Source organism: Cladosporium halotolerans, assembly GCF_011745625.1.
Source record: "Cladosporium halotolerans strain TM138-S3 chromosome Unknown Sca39, whole genome shotgun sequence".
Classification (NCBI taxonomy): Eukaryota; Fungi; Ascomycota; class Dothideomycetes; order Cladosporiales; family Cladosporiaceae; genus Cladosporium; species Cladosporium halotolerans.
Window position 1 is genome coordinate 27256 of NW_027191490.1, and position 11163 is coordinate 38418.

At 56.1% G+C, this 11163-nt stretch overlaps 4 protein-coding genes across 4 annotated transcripts; 2 read left to right on the forward strand and 2 right to left on the reverse strand.

The window, feature by feature from the left end:
* Positions 1 to 5: 5 nt before the first annotated feature.
* WHR41_08260 (uncharacterized protein) lies at positions 6 to 1615 on the reverse strand (the record flags this gene model as incomplete). The annotated part of the gene is made up of 2 exons (XM_069376864.1): positions 6 to 1213; positions 1288 to 1615. The coding sequence occupies 2 exons, from the start codon at positions 1613 to 1615 to the stop codon at positions 6 to 8; spliced, it is 1536 nt and encodes a 511-aa protein (XP_069226225.1).
* A 626-nt stretch (positions 1616 to 2241) lies between these two features.
* On the reverse strand, positions 2242 to 4889 carry WHR41_08261 (uncharacterized protein). Its single transcript, XM_069376865.1, has 3 exons — positions 4724 to 4889; positions 2679 to 4666; positions 2242 to 2617 (listed from the first exon to the last, which is right to left on the reverse strand). Exons 1-3 carry the CDS (start codon positions 4766 to 4768, stop codon positions 2380 to 2382), a joined length of 2271 nt encoding a protein of 756 aa, XP_069226226.1. The 5' UTR covers positions 4769 to 4889; the 3' UTR covers positions 2242 to 2379.
* Positions 4890 to 5167: 278 nt separating this feature from the next.
* On the forward strand, positions 5168 to 6247 carry WHR41_08262 (uncharacterized protein; the record flags this gene model as incomplete). The annotated part of the gene is made up of 1 exon (XM_069376866.1): positions 5168 to 6247. One exon carries the CDS (start codon positions 5168 to 5170, stop codon positions 6245 to 6247), a length of 1080 nt encoding a protein of 359 aa, XP_069226223.1.
* An 864-nt stretch (positions 6248 to 7111) lies between these two features.
* WHR41_08263 (uncharacterized protein) lies at positions 7112 to 10966 on the forward strand (the record flags this gene model as incomplete). Its single annotated transcript, XM_069376867.1, has 1 exon — positions 7112 to 10966. One exon carries the CDS (start codon positions 7112 to 7114, stop codon positions 10964 to 10966), a length of 3855 nt encoding a protein of 1284 aa, XP_069226224.1.
* Between the last annotated feature and the right edge of the window lie 197 nt (positions 10967 to 11163).

The window sequence follows — 11163 nt, forward strand, 5'->3', positions numbered from 1 at the left end:
TCCTCTCAGTCAGGCGTTCGTCTCCTCTTCTCTTTCCGGCCCCTGCTCTTTCGCTGACGAGACATATCAGGCGGCCGCATCACATACTCCTCTGTATCTGGATCGTAATCCAGCAGCTCCTTCTCAATACCCCACAGCGGTGCTTCGGGCATGACGCGAGTCGAAACGTCGCGGTCCTTCGTCCGTAGCTTCCAGTAGACATTCGGCCGCTTCGATCCGTCCGGGAATTCAATGTTAAGCTTCCAGTCGCGCAGCGCGTCGCACTCGTACCTCCCTCGATCGTTCAGCCCCGGCCCACCCAGCTTCATTCGCGCACGCACAGACGGGTGCACGTACTCGTGCGTGTCTTCCAGCGGGTCTTGCGTGATCGCGCCGGTCTCAGGATCACGCACCATGTACCTGCCCGGCGTGCGGATCTTCGTCCCGCCCAGCGCGTAGATGCCTTCCATGCCGTTCAGGATCTTGCCGAAGCTCCAGGGTCGCGGCTTCTCGCCGTTCTTCTCGTAGAACTCTTCATCCTCCTCCCACTGGTCCAGCACGTAGTCTTCGTTCATGTCCATGAAAGGGGTGCACTGCGACACCATCCACGCGAGGGAAATCGTCGCGATCTGCTGGTCGGGGTAGCCGCCGCCGCAGTTCGAGTGCGCGCCGGGAAACCACACTTGGCGCAGGGTAGTCGTGTTGCCCTGAAATTTCTCCCACAGCGCTGGCATGAAGGCGTAGCGCTCCTCGTCCAGCGCGAGCGCCTGGAAGGCGTTCTCGACGCAGTTTGACAGGCTGGTGTCGTAGAAGCCGAGTTCTTTGGATGCCGAGCTTTGCAGGCCGAATCTTCGCAGCCAGCCGATTTTGGGCGTGCCGAGCGATCCGACCGTGTCCCAGACACCGACGACTTTGACGGGCACGTGGAGGCGGGATAGGCCTCGCCGTTCGAGCTCCTGGCCGTATCGCGGGTCGAGCACGCTGGGTTTGTTAGGGAACGGCTCGTCTGGATTCTTTGGTCGGTAGTTTTCGTTGTGGCGTTGCTGAACGTCGCGGAAGATCTCGGCGAGGTATGGGAGGCCTTCCTTGGTCAAGACTCCAACGTTGTCGATTAACCCTGCGATACTGCGTGCGGTGAAAGCCCCTCGCGAAAAGCCAAAAATGAAGATCTCGTCGTTAGGAACGTAGTTGGCGGAGAGAAATTGGTATCCTGTTCGAACGATTTCCGCGATTCCTGGATTGTACGGTTAGCGGACCGTCCAACAATTGCCATCAGCCATCACATTGAATCAGACTTCAATAACTCACCCTCTCCAGAAATACCCCCATAGACCTTATCGATCACACCTCCGCTAACGCCCACTCCAACATGATAATTAACAATCTGCGGAATCCCATCGCGACTCATCGGCTTAATCGCCCTCGCCAGCCGCACGACATTGCTGGGCGGCGCATTCCCGCCCTGCGCAATGTTGCCATCCGAGCTCTGCCACGTCCCGTCCTCGCACAGAATAATCCGCTTGCTCGGCCGCGGGCGCGGCGGCGCTTCCAGGAACCCAGAGGTGGCGGGCGGCGGTGGGCCGGCGGCGAAGTCGCGGTTCGTGTGGGCGCGGCTGTGCGCCGAGACGCGCGACATCTACAGTATGTATCTGCCAATCCAGCAGGATCGCGGCGCCGGCTGCTGCAGGATTCCGGGTGGCTTTGGTTGGCTGGGTGGATTTTTGGCGACTTCGATTGATTTGATTGCGCCAGAGTTGCAGCGGCAGGCGTGCGTCGGCCGCTCTAAGCGAGCCGTCCCAGGGCCGGGGTCCTGGTTGGGAGAGAGTCGTTCCTGCGTCGTGGGATATCGCGTGGCATTTGCAGCCGGGCTATTAGATGTCGCTATATGGCAAGGAAGGGAGAAAGGCAAAACGAAAGTCAAAGAAACAGCGACACGAACGCGACACGGGCGTCAGAAGGTGGGATATAATGTAGCGTGGCTGCCCAAGGTCACGAACGGGCGGATCGCGCGTGGAGAAGCCGGCGCGGCGGTTGAGACAGTCGCTAGCCACGAGGTTTTCGGGGCGCCGCGTGCCCGACGGCCAGGGTCTGCCCGGTTTGCAGGCGTGCGCATTGCGCGGGCTGGGCTTCGAGACATGCCAGCCCAACTGACTTCATCGCTAAGGCAGGTCTGTTCGCGCCGGAGGTAAAAGGGGAGGATGGTGCGAGATTGCAGCTCGCGCTAGCGGCGGCGCGCACGGTTGACGATGAGGTCGATCATGGTGTTGCACCGGAAAGTCAAAAATTGGTATTAATCAGGAAGAACGGAAAGAGGTATCATCGTCGTAAACATCGTCCCAAGCCCACCAGAAACACCGATCCAAACAATGCAAATTTCGACAGCGTTGCCACCCACACGGTCTACTCCTCCATCTCGTCCATCTGGCCATCGAGCTCCGCCTGCTCTTCCAAAGCAGCGCCCTCCGCGAGCTCCTGCTCCTGACATTCACGCTCGACTTCCTGCGCGACAAAGTCCTCATACGCCTCCAGGCTGCCCTGGACGTGGATCTTGAACTTGATGATATCATTGAGCATGCGCTCAAGTTCGGTGTGAAGCTCTTCCCGTACAGCGGAAGAACGGAGGGTGAGCTGCTCGTACCTGTTCATCAAATCAGTACTTCATCCACCTGGAAGTTACGGCTTCTTAAAACTGGACTTACTCAAGGTTGGTGTTCATCTCTCTCTGCTCCATCAACTGCACGCTCTCCGTAAGTCCAGCGCGCATCTTCGCGAGCTCCTTCTCCATCTTCTCGATCTGCGTATCAGACGCCATGTTCTGCGCGTACGAGATCTCCTTCATCTTCTCGAACTCTTCCTGCGCGCCGCGCAGGCGGTGCTCCAGCGTGTCCATCTCCGCATACTTGTCTTCCAGCGCCTCGCGCGTCTTGTCCAGCATGTCCATTTTCGCCATGTCTTCTTCGAGCGCGCCGTTGCGGCGGTCGGAGATGGCTTTGCGCAAGTCCTGAAGTGCTTTCTTGCAAGACTTGAGGTCATTGTGGCGGAGGAGATGGTAGGGCTGGTAGCCGTTGTTGGGGTCGTACAGCAGCCGATCAGATTCGAAAAGCTGTTGGCTGGAGGCACCCATCTGGCTTGCACTGAAATCAGGCCCATCATTTACCGTGAGATGCAGCTCGTGGTCGTAGCCGTTGGCATTTGATGCCGTCGAAGGAATGATACCGATCTGGTACCCGAGGCCATTGTATCGCTGCACAGCTGCTTCCAACTCGTCCAGCTTAGCTCCGGTCTCTGCTTCTTTCTTCGACGTCCTTTCTTTGGCTTCGTCCAGACGAATAGCAGTCGTCTCCACGCCCTTCTGCAGACGCTCGCGCTCAGAGTTCATGCGGTCGATGTCCTGGACGCTCAGTCCTTGATCGTCGACGCGCCTCTGCAGCTCGTTCTTCTCCTCCTCGGCCTCCCTCAGCTCCTGCTCGCATCTTTCAATTTCTTGCTGAAGAAGCTGTGCGCGGTTCTGGTATTTGTCGACCTTGCCTTCCATAGAAGTGTTGTAGTTTTCGAACTTCACGCGGTCCTCCTCGAGGATCTTGATCTGTTCATCCAGCTTTGACAAGCGTGGCGCTGATTTGGAAAGCTCGTCGATTTGCTCCTGCAGCGCCTTGCCCTCTTCCTCAAGCTGCTTCAACTGCTCCAGATTCGCTTGGTTCGCCTGCTCGAACTTGGCTGCCATTGCTTCAACGTGCGGCTGGATTCTCCGCTTCTCTTCGTCCTCATCGTCGTCCTCCTCGATAGACAGCCACTCCTTGTAAGCATCCGACAGAAACTGAAAGGTGATGCGATCGGCCGTGACATCGAATCCTGCCTCAATGCATGCCTCATCATATGCGCCAAACGCGTACTGCTCCATCATTTTGGCCAGGTTCATCATCCAGTGCAGCATTCCAAGGAACGTCGACCAGTTGTTTCCGCCGACGGCAGAGAGCTGAGACTTGGAGATATTCTTTTCGAAGGGGTATCGCATTTGCTTGAGTAAAGGCGGAACCTCGGCGTCGATGTTTTTCTGAAAGCGGTATGAAGGGTCGATGCAGTGGTAGAGAAAGTGGAACATGAGGTTGAAGTCCTTTTGCGTGGGCGAAGTCATCGTCTTGTGCGTGAGGCTATGTTTCATCTCGCCCTCGAAGTTGCGTTGGCCCAGAAACTCCATAAGCTCCTGGCCCATCATGGCTCGAGTGTTGCTGTCGCGGAGGCGGCGCGGGTCCGTGGGGATTCCATTGGCGGGCGGTGCGGTCGCGAAGAACGACTGGTGTCCGGTAGGGCCAAAGCCTGCAGAAGGGCGCGCTGAGTAGACACTGCTCCTCCGTGCTGTGCTTTCCTGGAGAGGGATCGGGTGTGCCGGGGTGCTGGCGACCGGCGCAAAGCTCTTTCGACCTCCCGTGCTCGTAAGGAAGTTCGCAGTGCTGTGTCTTTTGCCTGTTGAGAGACCCATCTCCGCCAGGTTTCCTCCAGAAGATGAACGGTGGAAGTTCGGTTGTGATGGTCTTCCTGGCGCAAGCGACATGCGCGACCCGGAAGTAGATCGCATGTGTTGTGCGGTGCCCGGTGCCTGGCCGAAGTGGTTCTGTGAGGTCGATCGCTTCATGGCGGATGCTGGCATAGGGATCGCGGAGACATTATTGCTGATTGCGCCGAGTGTCTGCAAACCTGATCAGTGTTTTGCGTCGTGCGACCAAATACAGTGCGCGTTTCCTACCTCACGTGGTCGGCGCACCGAAAACATGCCCCCTTCTTGGGACATGACGGGCGCGAAACGGGTGACGTAAAATGTTTGCGATTCAATTTCGGTATGCGACCGCAGTGCTATTCGTCGTGGTCGTCCAGTTGTGTACGTGTAGCAATGTCCAAGCGTAGGGTGTTTCGTCCTGAATCCAAGCGGCCGCGAAAGTAAACAAAGCGTTGCTAGCGCGGGCGGTCTCAGCACTGCAGCAAACACCGCGCACAATCCAGAACGCTGATCGCGCGCCCAGGTGGCAGCCGAGCCGAGGTATCCATTTCCAGCCATCCCCAAAGGCCGAGCATCACGAGCGAACATCCTTCCCTGTCCGACGATAAGATACATCGCTCTTTCTGCTTCCACAACAGCCTGCTTCGCGCATTTTGCTAGCACGTATCTCCATCACTGTGCCACACCGCCATCATGGTCCGTGAGGACCTTATCGAGGGTGCGATCTCCTTCCTCCAGGATCCCTCTGTCGCATCCGCGCCCGTCGAACAGCGAGTCGCCTTCCTCCGCTCTAAGAACCTCACACAAGAAGAGATCGACGCTTCCCTGGCACGAGTAGGCCAGGCAACGCCATCACAGGCTACGTCGACGACGACGAACTATCAACGACAAGCACCGCCGCCTCAACAATATGGGTACCCACAGCAGCAGCAACCCTACTGGGGCCAACCGCCTCCCGAACCTCTCCGCCGAGATTGGCGAGACTACTTTATCATGGCAACGGTGATGGGCGGACTGGGGTACGGTCTTTACTGGACCGCGAAGCGATACATCACCCCTCTCATCGCTCCCCCAACCCCTCCGCAGATCGAGCAAGATAAGGCCAGCATAGACGCGAGCTTCGACAAAGCTTTCGCACTTCTGGACCAGCTCGCAACGGATACGCAGGAACTGAAGGATGCGGAGAAGGCCCGGACAGAGCGCCTGGACAAAGCCCTGTCCGAGGTCGAATCGGTGCTGGGCAAGATGAAGGAAGCGAACGAGGCGCGCGAGACCGAGAGCAGGCGCATGGCGCGCGAAATGAACGAGATCCGCGAGCAGATTCCTAAGGCGATCGAGAAGGAGAGGGAAGGCACCGACGGGCGTTTGAAGGACATTGGCACGGAGATGAAGAGTCTCAAGACACTCGTCGCAAACCGTATGGCTGGAGGCGCTCCCAGGGCAACGCCCGGCTACACTCCTCCGGCCGCGGCCCAGGCTCCTGCTCAGCCTCATGCACCTACAGCTGCTTCTCCAGCTGCGCCTGCGCCGGAAGTCAATGGCGTTCAGGACGCCGCTCCCAAAGAAGCCGAGAAGCCCGCCTCTGCTGTTCCCGATCGCGCGAATTCAAGCTCGCCTTTTGGCAGGACAATTGGTGCCAAGTCTCCTTCCATTCCGGCGTGGCAGCTTGCCGCGAAGAAGAGGAATGAGGAGGCCAAGGCAAAAGACGCTTCAACTGGTGCGCCGGACGTTGCGCAGAGTGGCACTGCCGTGGATGCTGAGGCCGGAGCGTAGAGTATTTCGCTCTGTAATCTTGTAATGAGGCTCGAGTGTCTGCTTGAGAACAATATCCTGCCTAATGTGTTTGAAGGCTAAATTCGAACGTGATGTAGGCTTGTCTTGTCCTAAATCATTTTAGTCACAGACACAGGATTGGTACTTACAACATTTCCCCCTGGTTCACTACGGCTGCACGAACCCTTGTGTCAAAATTGACATTCAGCCCCTCATATCTGGCGACATCGAGGCGGCTATATTGATAGCGAATCAAATTCGCTGTCTACAGCCATTGTTTCCGCTCGAAACGACAGAGACGTTCCGGTCGAGGACGAGGATCCGTGAGAACGTTAACCCCAACCCTAACCCTTAATTTGTTGCTCCAGGTTTTTGAAAGGTCGCGATCGTGACTAAATTCAGATGAGTTCGTAATCGCTCTACGATTATGGTAACTTGGGACATTCTGGCGCTTGTCTGTGATGACTGGATGACTGGTTAGTTATTTGTCCGTTAAATGTGTGTAGTGCTGGACTTTCATGATCGTAAGCTGTGTCGTCAAATTGAACTGTGTCAGTTAAGATTCACTTGATGAATTGTGGAAGGTACGATGGGATTGTTTCGATTGTTTGTGAAGACACAATTTATCTGAACACATCACGCATCCACGATCTCCCAGCATTTGCCTATGTTCCAAAGTGAAACTCTGGTGTTGCTTCACTGCTCACGAAGTGAGGCCCACTGGCAATCAAGACGTGGTCAGTGCTTGTGCTTGCAGCAACGACTTCGCGACGTCACCAACTCTCTGAATTTCATACCTGAGAACAGCATCTAGACCACGAGAGCAGCTGCTCGATCGGGCAGTCGTCTTTAGATTTACTTATCATGGACGACTCACTGGCGTCTGCTCTGGACAAGCTGACCCTCAGCTCCGAAAAGCTCGATTCTGTGGACGACATCCTGGACCAGGCAAAGCCACGCAAACGCATCAGGAAGTCACCGGACGAAGTAAAGTCTCAGCTCGAGCAGGATTTCCTGACCCCATCGACGACTTTCAGCCCAGCGTGGCTCGACCGCCTACAGCAGCGATGGGACGCTCCGACCAAGCACAGCGAGCTTTTCGCCCTAGCTCCAACCCAGACACGGACGATCATCCGCTTCACTCGTGAAGGTCTCGAGGGTCGCGTGACCGGCTACAAAGAGGTCACTGTTCCTGCAAACAGCGCTACGGCGAAGAACTCAACGTCTCTGCTCCGCAAGCCTGCGAACCGCGCGGATTTTGTGCGTGGCGCTGCGGGCTTCTACCCGTTTGCCCCTGGTGGCCTGGATGCCGTGGAGGCGACTGCCGCGTATGAAGACGAGCTTCTCGGACAGGACCGCGTTGATGCGAGCAAGTCGAACAAGCTCGCTCGCGTCATCAACTTTGCTGCCGAGGGCGGCTTGCTGGAGGTCCCGCCGGGTTTTAGTAGAGGGCTGAAGGTTCCGGAGAAGGCGGCTGAGAATGCCGAGGAGGCGAAGGATGTTGAGAATGTTCTCGAAGAAGAACCTCAGCCTCAGGAGATGAGCAACGATGCCGCTACGGACGAAGCGTCTGCTGACCAAATGGCGGAGTCGGAGGACGAAGGCGAAGAGGAGCTGGATGCTCTGCTGCCGGTTGAATTCCCTGCTTTGGCACCCCACGCTCCGCTTCTCGCCGGGCGTAACAAGCACGGTGGGCGTGAGTGGGCTCACATGGTCGATGTCAACCGGGACATCACGAACTTCAGAGAGCTTGTACCAGAAATGGCGAGGGAGTGGCCTTTCGAGCTTGACACGTTCCAGAAGGAAGCGGTCTACCATCTCGAAGGTGGCGATTCAGTTTTCGTCGCTGCTCATACTTCAGCCGGAAAGACGGTAGTTGCTGAGTATGCGATCGCATTGGCCGCGAAGCACATGACGAAAGCCATCTACACCTCACCGATCAAAGCACTCAGCAACCAGAAATTCAGAGACTTCCGCAACGAATTCGACGATGTCGGTATCTTGACCGGCGACGTGCAGATCCGACCAGAGGCAAGCTGCTTGATCATGACGACGGAGATTCTTCGAAGCATGCTGTACCGCGGCGCCGATCTCATCAGAGACGTGGAGTTTGTCATTTTCGACGAAGTCCACTATGTGAACGACTCAGAGCGTGGTGTTGTCTGGGAGGAAGTCATCATCATGCTTCCAGAACACGTTACGCTGATCATGTTATCTGCTACGGTGCCCAACACCAAGGAGTTTGCCTCTTGGGTTGGTAGGACCAAGAAGAAGGATATCTACGTCATCTCTACACCGAAGCGACCCGTGCCCTTGGAGCATTACTTGTGGGCCGACAAGAAGATGTTCAAGATCGTTGACGCCGGCAAGAATTTCGTGGAGAAAGGTTGGAAGGATGCCAATGATGCCCTGTCCGGCCGCGACAAAATTATGGCGGCAGAGCAAAAGGCTAAGGAGAAGGAAGATGCTGCTGTTGCTGCTGGCCGGGGTGGACGTGGCAATAATCAGCGCGGTCAGCAGGGCAGGGGTGGGCAGCAGCGAGGTGGTGGCAATCAGCGAGGCGCTCCCGCGCAACGTGGAAGAGGGCAGCCCGCTCAACGTGGTCATGGAAACATTGCTCGCACTGGCAGAGGTGGAGGGAGAACAAGTGCCGCCCAAGACAAGAATATTTGGGTGCACCTTGTCCAGCATCTGCGGAAGGAGGAGCTGTTGCCCTGCTGCATTTTCGTCTTTTCAAAGAAACGCTGCGAGGAGAACGCAGATGCGCTATCGAATTTGGATTTCTGCACGGCTGCAGAGAAGAGTGCTACGCACATGATCCTGGAAAAGTCACTTGCTCGCCTGAAGCCTGACGACAGGTCGCTGCCGCAAATCCGACGCATTCGTGAGCTCTTGAGCAGAGGTATCGCGGTCCACCATGGTGGCCTACTTCCTATCGTCAAGGAGTGCGTGGAAATTCTATTTGCAAAGACTCTTGTGAAAGTGCTCTTCGCCACGGAGACCTTCGCTATGGGTCTCAATTTGCCAACTAGGACCGTCGTCTTCTCTGGATATCGCAAGTACGACAACAAGGGCTTCAGAGATCTGGTGCCCGGTGAGTACACGCAAATGGCTGGTCGTGCAGGTAGGCGTGGCCTGGATAAAATTGGAACCGTGATAATCGTCGCCGCTGGTGCAGACGAAGCACCACCCGCCGGAAGACTGAGGCAGATGATGCTTGGCGAGCCTACGAAGCTGCGCTCTCAATTCCGCCTCACCTACAACATGATCCTCAATCTTCTGCGCGTCGAAGCTCTGAAGATCGAGGAGATGATCAAGCGATCGTTCTCCGAGAACGCCACGCAGACCTTGCTGCCTGAGCACGAAAAGCAGATCAAAATCTCAGAGGCCGATCTGGAGAAGGTGAAGCGTGAGTCTTGTGACATCTGCGATAAAGACATCGAGAAATGTCACCAAGCAAGCGTCGACTTCCAGTCCCTGACGCGTGATCTGCACCTTTCCATGCTGGCTACCCCCGTCGGTCGCCGCATGTTCCAGCCTAAGCGCATTATCGTTTTCAAGGGCAAGAACGATGTTCGTACGGTTGGCATCTTGCTACGCGACGGTGCATCAAGGGGCGCCAACTCGACTGTTCAGGTCCTCGAGGTCATGTTCAAGAAGGCTCGCAAGCGCGAGGACGCCGATTTCCTTCCATACCTGCCTCGGTTCCGCAGACTGTTTACACCGCTCCCTCAGTCAGAATCGGAAATCGAACTGCGTCTGGCTATCATTCCCCTGCAGGACGTGGAGGCATTGACTAGCAGTCATCTGCAGGTCGACGTGAACGCTATCTTGCGCAAGGACAAGGACGAGCTTGCAAAGGCAAAGGCAGACTTACTAGCGGCTTGCTCGTCGTGGACTTCCTCTACTTGGAATGAGCTGGATTATGGAAAGTACCTGAAGGAAATGTCCATCCGCGGTCTTTTGGATGAACGCGCGAAAGCATCCACAATCGCACAAGAACGCGAGTGCATCCACTGCAAGCAGCTACCACGCCACTTCGCTATGGCTCATGATCAGTGGGTGATCAAGGACAAGATCGACTCGATTCGGTCGCTCATGTCCGATCAGAACTTGCAATTGCTGCCCGACTACCAGCAGCGCATCGCGGTTCTGACAGATTTGGGTTTTATTGATTCGAACTCACGCGTCGAGCTGAAGGGCAAGGTTGCCTGCGAGATCCACTCGGCCGATGAGTTGGTCTTGACGGAGCTGATTCTTGAGAACGTCCTCGCCGACTACGAACCAGAAGAGATTGTCGCCTTGCTTTCGTGCTTCGTGTTCCAAGAACGTACGGATTCTGCACCGAACCTCACTCCCGCGCTCGAAAGAGGCATCGAAACAATCGTCAAGATTTCCGAAAACGTAAACCGCTACCAGACCGCCCACCAAGTCATCCTGTCATCAGACGACAGCAACGACTTCGTCTCGCGCCCGCGCTTTGGCCTCGTTGAAGTGGTCTACGAGTGGGCACGCGGCATGCCGTTCTCGCGCATTGCCGAGCTAACAGATGTCTTGGAGGGCACAATTGTCAGGGTCATCACGCGATTGGACGAGACTTGCAGAGAAGCGAAGAATGCGGCTAGGATTATTGGCGACCCTACCTTGTTCACCAAGATGCAGACCTGCCAGGAGCTTATTAAGAGAGACATTTGTGCCACAGCCAGTCTTTACATGTAGAGCCGTTGAGGAGGGTGTGCGCTGTGCAGCAAGGGAGGAGGTATTGCGTGGCACATGATAGGACGATAGATACGGAACATGAAGGTGCCTTGGGAGGAAGCATACTAGAGCATGAACCATAGCATGAGCATTATTATATTGACGTACGTTTCCCCCGATGATGAACGAATGGCTAGGAGACTATACGAGTGTGAAAA

Coding starts and splice junctions, on each gene's coding strand:
- WHR41_08261 (XM_069376865.1), bottom strand. CDS start 4,768: ATGTCCCAAGAAGGGGGCATGTTTTCGGTGCGCCGACCACGTGAG. Junction 4,667..4,723: donor CGGTGCGCCGACCACGTGAG/GTAGGAAACGCG, acceptor TCAGGTTTGCAG/ACACTCGGCGCAATCAGCAA. Junction 2,618..2,678: donor GAGATGAACACCAACCTTGA/GTAAGTCCAGTT, acceptor TTTGATGAACAG/GTACGAGCAGCTCACCCTCC.